This window comes from Corvus cornix, chromosome 20 (assembly GCF_000738735.6).
Source record: "Corvus cornix cornix isolate S_Up_H32 chromosome 20, ASM73873v5, whole genome shotgun sequence".
Lineage (NCBI taxonomy): Eukaryota > Metazoa > Chordata > Aves > Passeriformes > Corvidae > Corvus > Corvus cornix.
In genome coordinates, this window is record NC_046349.1 from 8,732,168 (window position 1) to 8,749,299 (window position 17,132).

The following is a 17,132-nucleotide window of genomic DNA, read 5'->3' on the forward strand; positions in this document are numbered from 1 at the left end:
TGCCTCCCTAAGAGCTAATATGTGACAAATCTCTTGATTTTTATTTAAGCTGCTCTGAGTAATCTTCACTAGAGAAATGTAAGTAAAAGGAATATTGAAAGCTTACATTTTCCCACTCAGCTAGCTCAAACATCAAAAAAATAGAATTTTCCAGAAGCCCCAAGCTTTATGCTTGAAAAAAAAAAATGCTTTCAGACGAGCATTTTTTCCCATTTCTCCTCCCTGCCAAAACAAGTCTTTGAAAATGAAATAACCTTGTTATCTGAAGAAACATTTAGATTTTAAAACAAAAATACATATTCAAGAGGATTTTGCTGTATTTAACCTTTAAGATGATATGTGCAAGAAGCCTTCACTAAAGGCAAGACTTCCTTGTGAAAACCTGTGCCTCATACACAGCAAAGGTGATTGATGGATCTGAGGGGAGGAGGCCTCAGACTGGGATATTTATTTTATTCAGTCCAAGTCTGTTGCTGTATCAGCTTCATGCTAATGACTTCCCCCCCGCTGTTTTTACAGTTCCTAATACTGATTAAAAATCCTTTGCACATGCCCACAAGGCTCCTGGGATGTTTAGAGGTTTTTTTGTCATTTCTCTCTTTTCCAATGAAGTTTTTCATTTCCCCCTCATTGAGCTGTGGCTGCAGAAAGCAGCAGTGTACAGAAGGCTGCTGAAATTTCTGTTCCCACCCATGAAAAGGCTTATGCTGCACTTAATTTTTGGCAGTTTTATCCTCCCACAGACACCAGCGGCACTTCTGAGGTGCTCAGGGGGCTGGTGGATGGGAACCAGGGCTCTGAGCAGCCCCAAACCCAGATCCAAAAATTCTTGGTCAGGCTCTGCTGCTGCCATGCCCTTCATCACCCCAACACCACGTGGGTCTGTGCCATGGGGATGTGTCCTGTGAGGTCCCCATGGATGGCTCCGGCCTCTTCTTTTCAGTCTGCACACCCCTGTTTTAGCCGAATTCTGCCCAGAGAAACATCGTGGAAGTGATGTCCCATGAGCTCTCTTAACCCTGTGGATTGCTCAGTTCAGCCAAAATCTTCCTGCAAGCAGCTCCTGGTAAGGGCAGGGGGATCCTGGTAGATGCCCACAGCTGTGGTTTGGCTGATGGTGTTTGCTCCATGCTCTACACACAGATAATTTGGATAAAATTCCCTTGATCAGCTGATTTAGCCTAGAATAGGTGCAATCTCAGCTGTAATTTTTAGACAACAGTTGTTGATCAAAATTTGCCCAGAGCAAGATTTATTGCCAAATGAAAGGGTAAGTAGCCAGTCCTGTGACATGGATGAAGGGGGTTTGGCTTCAATGCCTGGATTGTTTACAAAAATTTATAAGAGATAAAGAAAAAAAAAAAAAGAAAAGACTTGACTATCTATTCCCAAACACTTCATTTTTATCTCATTTGAGCCGTTTGACCTTTTGATGTCCGCTTCTGGCCCGAGGGTGACATATTACACCTCTTTGCATGCACTGTTAGCATGAAGCATAACGAAGCATGAGAAAACCTGCACTGTGGCTGATGCAAGAATTTACATTTTTTTTCTATCATTAGAAAGAAGGAAAGGCAGTAAAGTCCACTTTAAAGAGCAATCCTCTCTTCTCTCTCCCTCCCAAACTGAGGCCCAGCAGAGCCTACCAAGGACAGCAGATGGCACAGTTTGTCGTGCATCCGTAGAAATCTCTGAATCCTCTTCTGCCAGGAAAGGAAAAACATGGGGCTGCCTCTTCCAAAGCTTCAGCTGAATTCTTCCCTCTGCACGTGTGTGTTGGGCACAGATGAAATAATTATTGAGAAGACACAAGACTCCCCATGGGCTGTAGTGTAGAAGTGGGACGGGCAGCTCAGAAGATTCTTGGTCCTTTGTCACGCTGTAAGAACACAAATTGTCCCCTTCTGCTTTGCTAAAGTGGAATATGTTCTCTCTTCTTCATCTTTTGAGCTTTGTTGCCCAGTTTGGACAAAATCTCAAAATCTTGTAATGGCTAAAAGGACCTCCTGCTCTTGGTGGTCCTCTTGGTGGTCCTCCACCCAGCTCGGTGCAGGTGGGTTGGGAGCTGATAAGGAATTCCTCTTTTCTCTTGTGTCAGATAAGGCACAAATGAAATCTCTGCGCTTTGCTGGGGATAGGAGCACTCTCCTGTGGTCCAGCTTGTGCCGTGGGAAGCAAAGGGGTGGGAGACCTCGAGCCTGGTTTCTCCCATAGAGAGAGAAGGACTTGGTTCACCTTCTTCTCCCCTCTCTGCACTGAAGCCAGAGGCCCCGAGCTGCCCCCTGCACCATCCTTGGTGCTGCCCTGCCTCCGAGGAGAGATCTGGCTCTGCTTCCTCAGAGCTGTGGAAGACAAACACCCCAGGAGCTGTGTTCAGGTATAGACACAAAGGGAATGAATCAAGCAGGAATTCTGGTCTCTGGTGTCAATTATATAATGGGAAAGGGCTTCTGAATGCTTTATAGGTGAGCTCTGTGAAGGGCTTCAGCCCTGCTCCTACATCCCAGCAGGTCTGAAGGCAGGTTGTGTCCTTGAAGGTGGGTGACAATTTAGTGCTCTTCTTAGTGATCACTCCATCTGCAAAATGCCAGCTGGCCACTGAAATGGGCCATGTGGGGTTCACTCTCTGGATAGCTCTTCTCTTAAGATATGAAAAGATAGCAGAAGTCCTGCCTTGATTTCTGCAAGGTTAGAATTAGGGTACACAAGACTCTCTCTGTTTTTACTATGCAATGTTCGGTTCTCCTCTCTGTGTCACAGTCTGTCCTGCCTCCCTGCTCTACTCCACAGCTGGTGAGGGACATCTCATTTCCATTAGTGGACACATTTCAGTGTCAGTGCCGTGCTGGATGGGACAGGAGGACAGAGCACCCTGATTGTTCTTGGCCTTCTGCAATATTCAATAACATTTAGGCTTTGGGCCTCTTTAAACTCGTGTTCATTGTTTTACCAGTCTACTTGCTTGTGCATACAGGAGAGGAGTTCATACAGTGGCTGTACCACGCCTTGACTTGTGATTCCCCACCAAGGTAGCCCGAGGTATCCAATTTAACAGCTCTTTGCTTACACGGTAACAACATTGTCGTAGGATTTCTTGTGCTGTATGTCCTGTCAGTAATTGCATCCCTTGTGGGGAGTTCCTGTACATGTCAGTGATTTCCTTCTCCCATTACAAGAGAGAAATAAGGCATGCGTATTCCTCACACTTGTAATTCCAGCACTTGGTGCTCCTTGTACTCCTGTGCTTATATTGCTAAGCAAAGGATCAAACATGGCTTTTTAAGCAGAACAGAATTCTGTCACATCCCTGCCCAAATGAAGTAGCTTCTGGGATCAAAGCTAAACTCTGAAACAATTGTTGGCTTATATTTTCTGTCTTTGGTGTGATGTGCTCATCCACTTCATCTCTTTGAGCCAGATCTGGTGCTGTAAAGTGCTGTTGCTCTAATATAAGCTAAGGGAGCCACGCTGGTCCATTCCCACTGGTACCTGCCCCTCAGTGTCAACAGCCAACATCCGTATGAAGTCCCTGTCCAGTGTGAAGAAAACAGATAGCTCTTGTGTTGGAAATAGCCTCACATCTCATTCCTTTCCTTGGTTTTTGTTTGTTCATTTTCCCCTGTCTGTCTGTGTTCAGCTCCTTCCTTTTCCTCCTCCTGGTGCATGGACCTGTGGCCCACAACGCAGAACTGCGTAAGAAGCATTTTGAGTTTTCGCTCAAGATACCTCAGCCTGGTTTCAGTCAGATTAATTAACCCTTCTTTCCCCCCACCACCCTTATGTTTGGTGCATTATGCAAGAGTAAAGTTTGCCCAGCACAGAATTATTCTATAAACCTGGCTGCCATTAAGAAGTTATTCCAAAAATGAGTTGCTCCCCTGACTTTGGAGGGATCAAGAAGCTCCAATGTTTACTCTCCAGAAATTTATATTTGATGCCTCTAATAAAATTGAGTTCTAGCTTCCAAATGGGTTCTGCCCTCCTTCTTCCTCTGCATATGGAGCTGTTAATAAACCCAGGTGTTTCCATACTGGGAGTGAGGAAGTGCAAATGTGATGTGTAAAGAAGTCAGTACCAAATTATGTGCCTTGTAACCTTTGCTGGCTGATTTGGCAGGAGCTTCCTCTGCTGTTCCCAACTGGGAGCCCTGCTAATAAGAAACATCTAACAGTACAAGTGTGAACTGCATTGAGATGAAAACAGTTTGGTAATGTTTGGTGAGTTCTGGCCAAATTCAGCCTTGCTGTAATTCCACTAAAACAGTTGTCACTGCACCTGTTTGTCTGGATCTTAGGACAAGCAGCTCATTTTCATGGTCATGAGAATTACACACAGACATTTGCATTGAGGAGAGGAAACTGCTGCAAAGACTGAAAAAGATCCCATTGATATATGCTAGACAGAAAACTTGATCTTCCCCCAAAATAATAATTTCTCAGTACAAATAAGAAGTTAATCAATTTGGAAGAAAGCCAGTTAAAGAAATTCTTTGCAGTGGGTAAATTTACTGTGCATAATGTGCCAGGTTTTATCTGTATAAACAGAAATGGATAATTTCAAACTCTGCTAATACTGCTCTGAATTTTGCATCTGAATTAACACTTCAGTGCCACTGCGTGTCTGTGAGTAATTTGGAGTGTTAGTTGGGAGAGAGGCTGTTGCTTTGTCCCATGGAGGCACCACAAGCGGTGCCCTCCTCACCTGCTGCCTCCAACTGACTCCAGGTCCTTTTCCGGGGGTGGGGGGATTTTCTGATCCCGGTAGAGTTGACCAGATCGTTGGGAGAGGATCCTCCATGACTGACAAGGATCGGACCAAAGGGCCAGCAGAGGGGGAGCTGCCTGAAGACCCCAGCATGATGGGCAGGCTTGGAAAAGTTGAAAAACAGGTATCTTGGGTTAGGAAGGGGTTCTTGTCAGAACGTTTTGCATGCATTGTGTTGTTTTTTTCTTGCCTTTTTCTCGCCTTTTTCTCTCAGTGGGACATTACCTTTTAGTTAAAAGAAAGTGAGAGCCAGGAATATTTTGAAAAAGAAGCAATATAGATGTTATGAAAGGGGACTAAATGTCTTGGAAGCCTAAGTGCTACCTTTAAGCCAGGCACTTTGAGTCTAGTTTAGTGAGTTTGTCAAATGTCTACATAATTTTTGAAAACAGCACATTGGTTTCTTTGCCGCTGCACTGGACATGCTTCAAATGAGTCCCTGAGCCTGGCTGCTGCTGCTGCTGGCCTTGCTGAAGATTTAAAATCTTCCTAGAGGATAAGGCTCAGAAATCCCCATGGCCTTCTGAGCCCAGACAAGTGCCAAGTGCAGGAAGGAGCTGGAAGGAGCAAGCGTGCTCCAGCTTTTCTGGAACTTGGTGCCTGTCAAAAAGGTTAGAGGAGAATAAGGGAAATCCTGTAACAAGGAAAACCCTGTAAAAAGGTGGAGAATTAAACCCTTCAGAACAATTAAATATTCACTAAAAGTTTGAGATGCTGTGGGTCAGTGTAGGTGGAGGTGATCTGTGAAGCCCAGCCCCATACTTGCGTCTCAATGGAAGTTGCTCATACTCAGGATGTTAACGTGCTTCAGCCTGCACATAGTGCTGGAACTGTGGTGTTTTTCAGGTTCAGTCAATGGAGAAGAAGCTGGACTTCCTGGTGAACATTTACATGCAGCGGATGGGCATCCCACCAACGGAGACGGAGGCTTACTTTGGGTCCAAAGAACCAGACCCAGCCCCTCCCTACCACAGCCCCGAAGACAGCAGGGAGCACATTGACAAGAACGGCTGCATCATCAAGATCATCAGGTCCACCAGCTCCATGGGTCAGAAGAACTTCTCCGCCCCACCAGCCCCAAGCAACGCGTGCCCGCCCTCCACGTCGTGCCAGCGGCAGAGCCACGGCTCCTCACCCGTCGGAGACCCCGGCTCGCTGGTCCGGATCCCACCTCCACCCTCCCACGAGCGCTCCCTGTCCGCCTACAGCGGCGGGCACCGGGCGAGCGCGGAGTACCTGAGGAACGAAGACATTACAACCAAACACCACGAGAGTGCCATGAGAGACAGCGACACGTCCATCTCCATCCCCTCGGTGGACCACGAGGAACTGGAGCGCTCTTTCAGCGGCTTTAGCATCTCCCAGTCCAAAGAGAATTTGGACATCCTTAACAACGGTTGCTATGCAGCCGTGGCCAAAATCAGACCCTACATTGCAGAAGGGGAGTCAGACACCGACTCTGACCTCTGCACGCCCTGTGGCCCCCCCCCAAGGTCGGCCACGGGCGAGGGACCCTTCAGTGACATGGGCTGGTCAACCCCCCGGCAGTGAAGCCTCCCTGCAGCCGTGAGCCACATCCGAGCACTGGCAGCTGCCCGCTCCAGCTGTGCACATGTCGAACTTCTCAAGGAGATTGACAGCTAAGGTTTTCCTCTTTCTAGGACACCCTTAGCTGGCAGATACTTTTCTTGCAGCTTACTCTGGGGGGGGGAACGAGCAGGTCTGAGCCTGCATTTGTGGCAGAGGTCACGGTGATGAGCGAACTGGAGCCGTGAAGTCCAGATTTCTTTCATACTCTCTTTCTAAGATCATTAGGTGAAACTATTTCATGGCGCAGGGTAGGCAATTTGCATTTCTTGGGAATCTTCAGAAGCGCAGGGCAGGAATAAATCACCCGGCCAGGGCTTTTGTAGATCAAATTAACTGGTGGCTGACAAGTGTTAGGTGGGAATTGCTACATCATGGCACGAGTTGATCACACCTTTAGGTGTTTTGGAGTCACAGACTGAACACGTGTTTTTTTCTGGCTTAGATTTCAGGGCACGTGTAATAATGAGGGGTTGTTACTCCGTGGTTCCTCATTAGCTGTCAGGAAGGTGACATAATTCCAATATAATACATGGAGATGTTGTGTAGGCCCCTGGAGGAGAGGGATGGTGGCTGGGATAGTTGCATGAGCAGAAGACATGGCCTCAAGTGGGACAGGCTGGGGTACTGCTCTGAACCAGAGCAGTTTGGAAATGATCCCATCTTAGGAAAAACTCAGCAATATAAGCTTGAGTGCAAGAAGAGGGACAATCCAGAGGGCAGAGAAATGAGACCGAGACGGAGGTCGATACACTATGGGGATGGAATTTTATATTTTAAACCATGTATTATATTTAATTATCTCTCCTTCTGCTGACAAGGGACCTGGGGGTGCTTTGAAGGCAAAGACAAACCAAAGGCAACCCCTCTGGAGGGCTGCCACGATCTCAAGCCATTCTTGTGGCCAACAGCGCTGTTGGGGAGGCACAGCCACCAGGCAGAGAGTGGACATGCAGGATGCTGTGGTCCCCACTTTGCTGTGAGTGCTGAGCTCCATCCTCTGGAAGCCCTGTTGGTCAGAGTGGGCGCTTTTCTTACAGTTTGCATTGTGCCTGAACACTTTTGCACACACTATGCCCATGAAAATCTTTCCTTTCTTCTTCTGCCCTGCCAAGAATCTCACCCCCACGTTCTCGAGACATCCTTTGGTTTGTTTGGATCCCTCAAGCTGAGTTAAGAGGCACTGCTTTGTTTCTTCGTGGTCTTTCAGAAGCCTCTTAGCTGTGCTTGCCCGCGAGTTGTGCCAACCCCAGTCTGCCCCGTTTCCTTGCTGTGGAAGCACTTCCTCTTGGAAAGGTCACCGTGTCATTACCAGGAACCTCAGCAGCTCCTTCAGCTGGGGGAAGGCGAGGGGAAAAGTGACGCTCAAAGTTTCTTTTGGGACCAAAACAAAGTCACAAAGTGATCCTTTACATGGATAAGTTGGTAGGGGTTTTTTTTGCAAGGCGGGGATCAGGAGAACTTTGGTTTGGGATCTGTTTCCAGGGCTGGGACACCATTGCTGGCATTGTGCCTCTGAACCTTGCCGCGCATCCACAGCCCAAATCCCACGTGTGTTTTCTGCTGTGATTTCAAACCCTGTCTTTCCACATTTTCCCTGTGTCTTATCAAGAGCCTGTTATTTAGGTGACAACTTCATTTCTGTGTGGCCTTTGAGAGGCTGAACATTGACTTGCTTGGGGTGAAGGGAGACTCACAGCCTTTTTCTCTCCTCCTGTTTGCTTGATCAGACACAGCAACCAGGGGAGAACCAGGATAATTTTGGCCTTAGGGAAGATGTGGGTGCAGTCTGACAACTTTCAGACAGGAAATAAAACCATTTTTTGCTAGTGCCCAGGACCAGCACACAGGTCTTATCATGGAATAAGGAAGAGGGAAGGATCTTCACAACTTTTCCTGCCATTTTTCACCATTCAGGAGGGGAAAACCTTGTTCTTAGGGAGCAACTGGGCTTCCAGCCATGCTAGTTCCTTTCTTTCCCCTCTTGAGCCATATTTTCGTTAACTTCTGCAGTTTTTCCCTCTCTGTTTGTGCTCCAAAACTCCTGGCTCCAGATTTCTTTGTGCAGAGTTAACGCAGTGATGCCCTTGACTTCTACAGAGAGACAACTTTAAATGCCAAATGACCGTAAATTGTGCAGATTTGCCTCTGGTGTGTTCCGAAATGAGATCCTTTCTGCTAGAACAAGAAATGTCAGCAGGTCCTAAATCTAACGTGGTGGCCTGAGCTTTCTACCGACCACAAGAATGGAAATTGCATTTGGTGAGGCAAAAATCAACATCGCTCCAGCCAGCTGCTCGCTGCAAATTTTGTACAAGTCAGAGATAACAAAGATTTATTCTCTTATTTGTTTGCAATTACTTCTCAAGGCCTGCTGGAAATTTGGCATAGAGGGTATGATGTAGAGGCAGGAATGCCAGATGAGGATGAGGATAAGGATGATGTCATGCAGTCCTATTGCAGCACAGGTACATGACTGGTCTTTAATCACAGAATCATCGATTCACAGAACCACAGAACGGTTTGGGTGGAAAGGGACCTTAAAGCTCATCTTCAGGGATTGCACGGGAAAGATTGAGTTTTTCCTCTTCAACCTCCTACACTGGAATCTATAAAGGTCTTTTGACTTGTATCTTGAAAAGTTGTTGGATTTGTCCCATAATCAGAGATTGCAGAAAACTGGTTTTATATACATGCAGCACAGATCATATCTGGCTGCTATTTATTTCACATAGAATTTTTTTTTAAGGTATAAGATATATTTTTCTGTGGCATCATATCAAAGAAATTCTGATACACACCTCCATGCACAACCATGCCATAAATCATCACTTCTCATCCATCCAGGCAAAACCCCATGTTAACTCACACTAGAATTAGCTACAAATAATGCTCATCATTTCCATGAAATTATTTAAGCCTGTATAAACAATGGCAGGGCCTGCTTGTTGCTTATTGACAGGAATAATTTCATTTTTCCCCTAAATCATAGTCCAGTACTCCCTGAAAAGTCTTCCCTTCCAACCACTCAGCTCCCCCATGTCTGCACCACACATTCCTGGTGGCAATCTCCCACAAGTCTTAACCACCAGACTAAAAGAAAATAAATCAGTTTTGGGTTACTAATAAGGCAATCCCAATGACAAAGACCTTTAAAAAGGTGGACAGGCAAACTTTGTCCCTCTGCTGAGCCTCTCTTGGGCTACTCTTTGTACTCTTCCTCTCAGATCTTGTTCCATGTATTTTGGAGGACAGAACAAGTTTTAGGCAATGCCAAGTGTGGACAGAGGAGTCCAAAGAGAGCTGAAGAAGATGTGGAAGCCAAATTTCCAGCAGACCATCTTGAACTGCTCCAGGGCTGCCCATGCCCACGCTTGGTTCCATGCCCAGAGCCTGGTTCCAGGTGAGTCTGGCTGAATGGGAAGCCATGACCTTGGACCAAAGCCTGAGGTATGGTCTCCAAGAAACCAAGAAACTTTGGGGCATTTTTTTTCCAGAATCTGGGTCTAGGTCTGGAAAGAAATCCTGCAATTGGCCCACCCATGGGATGGAGCAATGCCTGGGGCTGGGACATGAAGCCACAGTAAGTTTTTGGGTGCTTCAGGTCCAAGTGTGAGTTCAGGTGGTCTGAGGAGTTCTCTGAACAGGAGAGGTGGCTGGAGGTGTTGCAAGGCTGGCCTTTCATAATGTGACCCTGAGACAGAGGAACAGCCATAAGCCAAATTTCCCAATATTTGGGAAGGGACTTTAATGTTACTCAAGGGCAGATTTTGTATGTGAACTTCCTTGTTGACCCATTTTCTTAATAACAATTTTTAAAGTAAAAAATGTCGAGGAGCTCACCAAAACCAAACCTCTCATCCAGCTCAGAAAGCCATTCTATTTCTTTAGACAGACTATGTGATAGATCAGATTTTCTAAAAATGCGTTTTCTTTCAAATGCTGCTTAATAGGTCCAAATAAATTTTGCAGGGTCATTGCTATTTATGGATAAATAGGTATATTTTTACATTTTAAATTGATTTTTAAAACTTTAAATTATGTGAATTTTTAGAACAAATTTGTATAATCTACCTGAGAAGCCAGAGCATCATCTCAGATACAAATGCTCCCCTTCCAGACAATCGCCCAAGAGAAAAGAAAAACACCTTCACTCATACTTTTCCCAAGAGGGAGCTACTGGAAACCTCATTTTCCTGATATCCTCAGACCACCACGGTCACAGCAACATTATTGCTAGGACTAAAATGTAAGTATTTAAAGAGAAACTGAAATTCCTAAGGAATTTACCCAAAGTTGTACCATACAAACACCCTTAGCAGTGAGTATTTTATTGGGAATGTTAAAAAGCCCAGGAGCAGGATAAGGATTTCTGTTTCTCCATCATGTGAATGCTCAGGCTGAGCGAGCCCTGAGCCTCCAGCCCTTTCTTCCCAACCCACAGCTGCACGTCCACATCCTCTCCATCCTCTCTCTATCACTGGTCAGCCTCTTCTGTTCTCATCAGCTTCCTTTTCCTGAGCCAGAAACAAGGAAATCAGATACAAAAGCTCCTTCAGCTCCAGGTAGCATTGAGGCTGTGCTGGGGAGGGCTGTGGGGAGGGCTGAGGGCAGCAGCCCCTCCGAGCCCCCTGGGGTCACTGCTGCTCAGAGGTGTAAAAGCAAACCCTTGCTTTTAGCACACAAACACCCCGACTTTTCTGCCTCACAGAGCAAAACCTGCTCAGAGCAGGGGTGTGGGTTCACTGTTTTTTTAACAATAACAATAGGGTGGGTTTTTAATGATAAGGATTATAATACTGCATAGGAATCTTCTTTAGTATATCTTAGTGTTTGATGCCCCAGTGACACAATACTGCTTGCCTTACCTTAGTGTCTAGAGGAAGAGGGATCACACACCTTTTGATACACTATTAATCACGCTTCAAATTTAGGTAGCAGCAGGGTCCTTTTTAACTTATGAATGTGCTTTCTGGACTATCTCACTGACTGTACTCTCAATTTTGCCTGCTACTGCATGCAGCCTGAGATGAGTAGACAGCAATATGCTCCAGCTGTATCTGCACTCCCAGATTGCTGTAGTACCTGACAAGGTAACATTGCCAAAAGCATCACTCTGGGGAGAGGCTGTCCTCCTAGTGAGCCACCTCGCAGGGTGCTGCGGTGCTTCTGTAGGTAACACTGATATACCAAGTGTCTTTCATGCTGCAACTAGTCATCACCCCACCCCTCTGATACAGCATGCACAGACTCCATTTCTACTGCTTGTGACTACGGGGTAAAAAAACCATGTTTGTACCTGTGGTTCCTTCAAACGTGTAAATGGAGAGGAAAAAATACGAATTGTGTTGGCTGTGTCACAACCTCCTTTCCATCTGGGTGCCTCTGAAAAAGAGCATCTCAGATAGCCCTTTCTGAGGGTTTGGAGGAACATGCAGTGCCAAGGATGGAGGCCTGGTCTTCATTTCAAAGATGCCATTTGAACCCACACGTGTGGGACTTGCCATATGTCTGGTTTAATTCCCATAGGATTCTCTCACCTGCATCCAGCCCTGGGGTGCTGTGTGTGTTTGTGCCTGCAGCACAGCCCGAGGCACAGGGCAGAGTGTGACTTCCAAACCTTGGAAACCACTCTTTGGAAATTCCGTCCAGCCTTCTCTACAGCCCTTGGTGGTCTCGGGCACCCTGCAGCTGTGCCATAACCATTCCTCATGGAAGCATCTCTCACTCTCCTTATGGAGTGGCGCTGGGCTACATTTTTATCTCCATAAATGTTTTGCCAGTGTTCTCCCCACTGCAATACCAGGCTGTCATGAGGCCTTCAGGGTTTGCCCATCTCGCTGGTGTTTGCAGTCTCTTGTATCTCTTGGCACTGTTGCCATGAGCTGGTTTGACCCTGGCTCCATATCCTCCCCTTCCTTGCCCAGACTATTTACCAGGGAAGCTGTAAAGCCAGAACTCTACTCTGAGACTTGGCCTGGCATCACCAGATGCACCAGAGAGCCTTTGTGTTGTGTTAATATGACAGTTTTGCTTTTTGTAGGCAATTTTTTTGCTTCCTCATTGAGCCATCGTGGCCTCAACACATCCCTGGTTTGTTCTGCTGGAGCTTTTCCACACAGGGATGGGGTCTGTGTTGTCTGTCTGTGCCCTGTGAGGGTTTGTCCCCGTGGCTTTAGGTGACTAAAGTGAAACAGGGATGAGGGTCTGGCTCAGGTTTTCTTGTCCAGGTGAACATCGCCGAGAAGAGCTCACAGGCTCTACCAGTGTAGATGTTTTTGCTCCCTGAAGAGCTGTTTTCAAGACCCTTGTCCAGATGTGGCTGCGCATACCAGCTCTAGCTCGGTAATGAGGAGAACTGGAAAGCAGCTGGTCCAGGCTGTGCTGTTTCCAAAGCTACCAGTGAATCCAGAAGCATCTTGCCCTCTCCTAATTCCTGCAAATACAGCTGCAGGTGAACTGTTCAAGCAGCATCTGTTTGCCTGGTTCTGAAAACCTGAGCTCACCACAAAGCTCAGTGCCAAGCCCAGGTGGGATTTCACCTGCAGCTATGCCTATAATCTTAGGGCAGGGTTAATGATTTCAGGTAGAAGCCATGCAGAACCTCCAGTTCGGATGGTTCCGACCCCAAAACAAGGCTGAATGTCATGCTGCCAGCAAAGCCTCTGCTGGAATTCCAGCTCCATTTGACACTGATGACTGTGGACCTGGGGAGATGCTCTCTCCTTCCCACTCCACACAAGAAAAGGTCAGCACAAGCCTTGCAAGCCACAATGGGAAAGTACCTCCTTATTTTAGCATGCCATGGGCACCTCCCATTAAAGCAGAAGCAGCATTTCACAGGAATCCCTTAAACTTGACCAACACAGTGGCCATGACCTAGTGTTTTCCATATGCAGTGATGCTCACGAAAAGGATTGATCACAGATGTACATGTGTAGGTCTCAGTTCTTTAGCATCTCCACAGACACCATGCTTAGCCTTGCTGAGGACCTGAGGAGAAGTCATCGAGGCTGGTGACAGGTCTTTTCTGTCCTGCCTGGTTATTCACACTGGTCCAGCATCTTCCCTGGAGCTGGAGTTACCCCGTGCTCCTGTCAGCAGGCAGGATTGAGACCCTTCTTTGTTGGTTACTCTTCCCTCTCCCCAAACCCCTAAAATTTGAATTTTCTTCACTTTTTCTCAAAAAATTCACGCACAGTGTAGAGTACCTGAGACCTTCAGGAACACCGAGGCAAAACAAGACATAGCTGATAAATGACAGAGATTTTGTTATTTTAAATCAAGAGCAGATTTTAAACATAGTTGCAGTTACTGTGTATCAAATGCTTTAGGAGATTCAATAAATTATTCTTATAAATGTTCTATTCTTTTATCAGTAATTCATATAGGTGGGTGCCACTGTTCTTATACAGCAACAACGCTCCACACACTAAAACTATATTCCTGTTTCTCCAATATAGACACTGTATTTATGAAATTTATCTTGCTTGGTGTCACTTTGGCACATTATCCACATGTACTGCACACGGATTGCACACTACATGCCACGTGGTGATAGGTATCTCTACATGTAATCAACATATGTGCGTTGAACAAAGTGTCACCTGCCTGATTTGTGATGGGACTCAGCATAACTGGGAAAAGGGAAAAAACGAACATCCAGTTTTGTTAAGAAATTCACTGCATTTGAATGCTTCTTTAAACAGATTTTATCAGGAAGCTAAAATATGAGATTGCCTCTGTGATGTTAATTTAAAAATACCTGAACAAAACGAACACACACAGCCCATAAATACTTAACAGCTACTGTATTCCTATATATTCTTCATTGCTATTCATCTGAACTGTAAATTCTGTACAGATTGAATGAAGCTCACAGTTTATCTTTGTCATAACCTGCAAGATAAAAGGACAACACAACTTTGGCTGCAGAAGCGTGTGCATGTGGTTCGAGTACATGCACCCACGTGTGGCTGTATGTGCACGTGGGTATGAACACGTGTGCACACGTGTTCTTGATCAAAACAGATAAAGCTGCATCGGAGATGCACAGGGGGAAGAAAAACTCTGTTTTGGAGTGAGACAGTGGGTACAATAAAACCTAATTACTTTTTCAATAATTTGTTTCATGCAAAAAGGAAGATTTGCAGAGGGGATTGGTGTGTGACTGCCATCCCAAGGAGAAATCCCACTTCTGAAGGAAGCACAGGCCCCGCAGCAGAGCGATGCAGTTCTTCAAGTGATAATTTCTTTGGCTTCCTTTCAAACAAACAAATATAATAGAGTGGCCAGTGCCAACTTCAAGTCCAAAAAGCCCATTCCTAAGATGTGTGGCCAAACAGTTGTCCTGTGCCATTGGAGATCCAAGGGCAAAGTCTTTATGTGCTGTGCCAGGGTGTCCCATGGCAGCGGTGCTGACTGAGGGCAGTGCCAGGATCTCCCACAAACCTACTGCCCAGGCAGAGGATTCCAGTGCCCCATGGGTCTTACCTTTGCCTATATTTAAAAAGCCCCTAGGTAAGAGATGTTTAAGAAAAGAAACATTAAAAGCCTGTCTTTGATCTTAGAGTTATGGAAGAAATGACAGTATTACAACCAATAAATCAGATTTTCCAAGCAGGCCAGCCTGCAGACTCCAATTGCCCCTATACAGAGATTTTACCAGCCTCACCAAATGAATCATCCTCTAGTATTGAATTTTGCCAGTATTTTCACAGACATAAGATTTATATTGGGTAGAACTTACCCTTCAGTGTTTAATCTAAATAAACAAAGGCATGAAGAGCTAACTTTCCCGGTTTAATACTGCTGGATGCCTTGAATAAATACTAATCAGATCTTTTCATTGGCCTGAAATTCATCTCTGGGTCCAAAGTTCTCAGCTGTAAGAGCTGATTCAGTCCTAAATAAGTTACTGAGCAAAGGGTACATCCCTTGCTGGAGTGTGTTGCCGCTTCCCTGAGATACCTTGACACTACCATGGTTTATAACAGCATCTGGCTCATTTGGCCTTACCCGGGCTAAAAATTGTTCATGCTTTTGTCCTGAGAGTGAGAGCTGAGAGGTGAATTTCCCACCGGGATGAGCGCGGGGCCGCACGCCCGCGGCTCCTGCTCGGAAAGCTCCGGGGCTCACTCGAGCCGGGAAGTTTGGTTGTCCTTTAGAAAGCAAAGACAGCTGCTGCTTTGCTTCCTTTCATTTGCTCTGTTGCCTTGGCTTTCTTGCACTTTCGTTTCATCTCCAAAGAATTTCTCATAATGCCTTTGGTACTTATGTACAATTTGAAAACATTTTGTATGTATGGAATGAGACACACTTTTCTCTTGTAAAATAGCAATCGGATTTCTTTTCTCTCTCTTTTTTTTTTTTTCTTTTTTTCTTTCGGTGGATGTGTAATTTCCTCTGTACTTTTCAATCATGACTTTGTGCAATGTACATTTTATAGGGACAGGTGCCAAGGGAATGACCTGTAGTTTTTGTGAGGGACTGGCTAGAAGCTGACAGACACAGTCACGCATGGTTTTACATGAACACCGTGGAAAAGTGACGTAGCCCAGACTTTTACACTGAAGCATTGAGCGTGGGTCAGCTTGTACCTTCACAGGAATGACTGTGGCAGCTGCAAAACTCTTTATGTGTGGTGTGAAGACCAACAGCGATGGTTGCAACCGGAAGGCAAATGGAGGAAAATTAAATAATCACAATCATTAATTTAAGCCTCAAAGCATCAGAATGGAAAATTTGCATTCAGTAAAAATGCCAGAGATTTAACCTTCATGAGATGAAATACACATTTATTTTTCTTTGCACTTCTTCTGTTCTCTTTGTTTCTTAATTTCTGGGGATTTCTTGGTACTTTGGGGACGTATTTCATGGTGGGTGAAGAGGAGAGGAGACCTGAGTTCTTGGCATTAAACCTCCACACATTTTTATTTCCAATGTTAGAATATATTTTTCTTTCTGATGTATAAGATAAAGCTCAGAAATCTTAAGTGCCCTTAGTTACAAGGACACTGCCCCATCAGAGTCCTTTAACAATATTGACTCTCTTAAGGTTCAACATCAACCACATCCTGACAGATAAAAGATGGTTACTGAAGCTTTTCCCCCCCTGTGCCAGCTCCTTTTCACCCTGCTAAAAATGGAGGTTGGTGTCATCAAGGTGGGCTCAGAGCCAAGAAATGGCACTGGGAAGGGAGTTATCCATGAGTTACTTGCTTACCAGGCATCAGCCCTAAGTTAAAAAAGCTGCATTTTGGAGTCAAGGAGTGAAGTGGATTGACTGACAGTATTTCCTGTGGTGAGGTTGGTTGAAGAAACAACAGTTCCATTTCGTAAGAGAAAAGAAAAAAGTAAAATCCTTTCCTCCATACTAGTATTTTTTCCAGAAAGATGTAGCATGAGAATCTGGATGATCCAGGGCCTGGATTTTAGAAAGCCTGCCAGTCATTTGGGCAAAGCAGTGACAGAGGCTTGGCAGAGTAAACCGTGTGGCCAGGCACAGCAGCCCTCGCTTTGTGCCAGAGGCTTGGCTCAAAGCCTTCTGCAGCTCCATCCTCCCCAGGGCTATTAGGGAAGTCCAGGTGTGAGCATTTCCCAATGGATACAGCACACTGAGTGGGCTTCACTAACATCATTCTATTTTATCTCATTAGGTTTCACACCAATGAGATAAACAGGAAAATCCTCAGTTTGCTGAGCCACATTCCCCAGTCATCTGCAGAGGATTATGTACTGCCATCCAAACACTGTTCTGCTGCATCCCACAGGGATGTTGG

At 45.6% G+C, this 17,132-nt stretch overlaps 1 protein-coding gene across 17 annotated transcripts in view; it reads left to right on the forward strand.

Moving 5' to 3' along the window:
• The window catches only part of KCNQ2 (potassium voltage-gated channel subfamily Q member 2), a 74,929-nt gene extending 58,763 nt beyond the window's left edge, over positions 1–16,166 (forward strand). For all 17 annotated transcript variants that reach the window (XM_039563375.1, XM_039563386.1, XM_039563376.1 and 14 more), the window contains 2 exons: positions 4,765–4,888; positions 5,611–16,166. In XM_039563375.1, the coding sequence (XP_039419309.1) occupies positions 4,765–4,888; positions 5,611–6,315 (829 nt within the window). In that variant the 3' untranslated portion in view covers positions 6,316–16,166. The remainder of the gene's footprint in view (positions 1–4,764; positions 4,889–5,610) is intronic.
• The last annotated feature ends 966 nt before the right edge of the window (positions 16,167–17,132 follow it).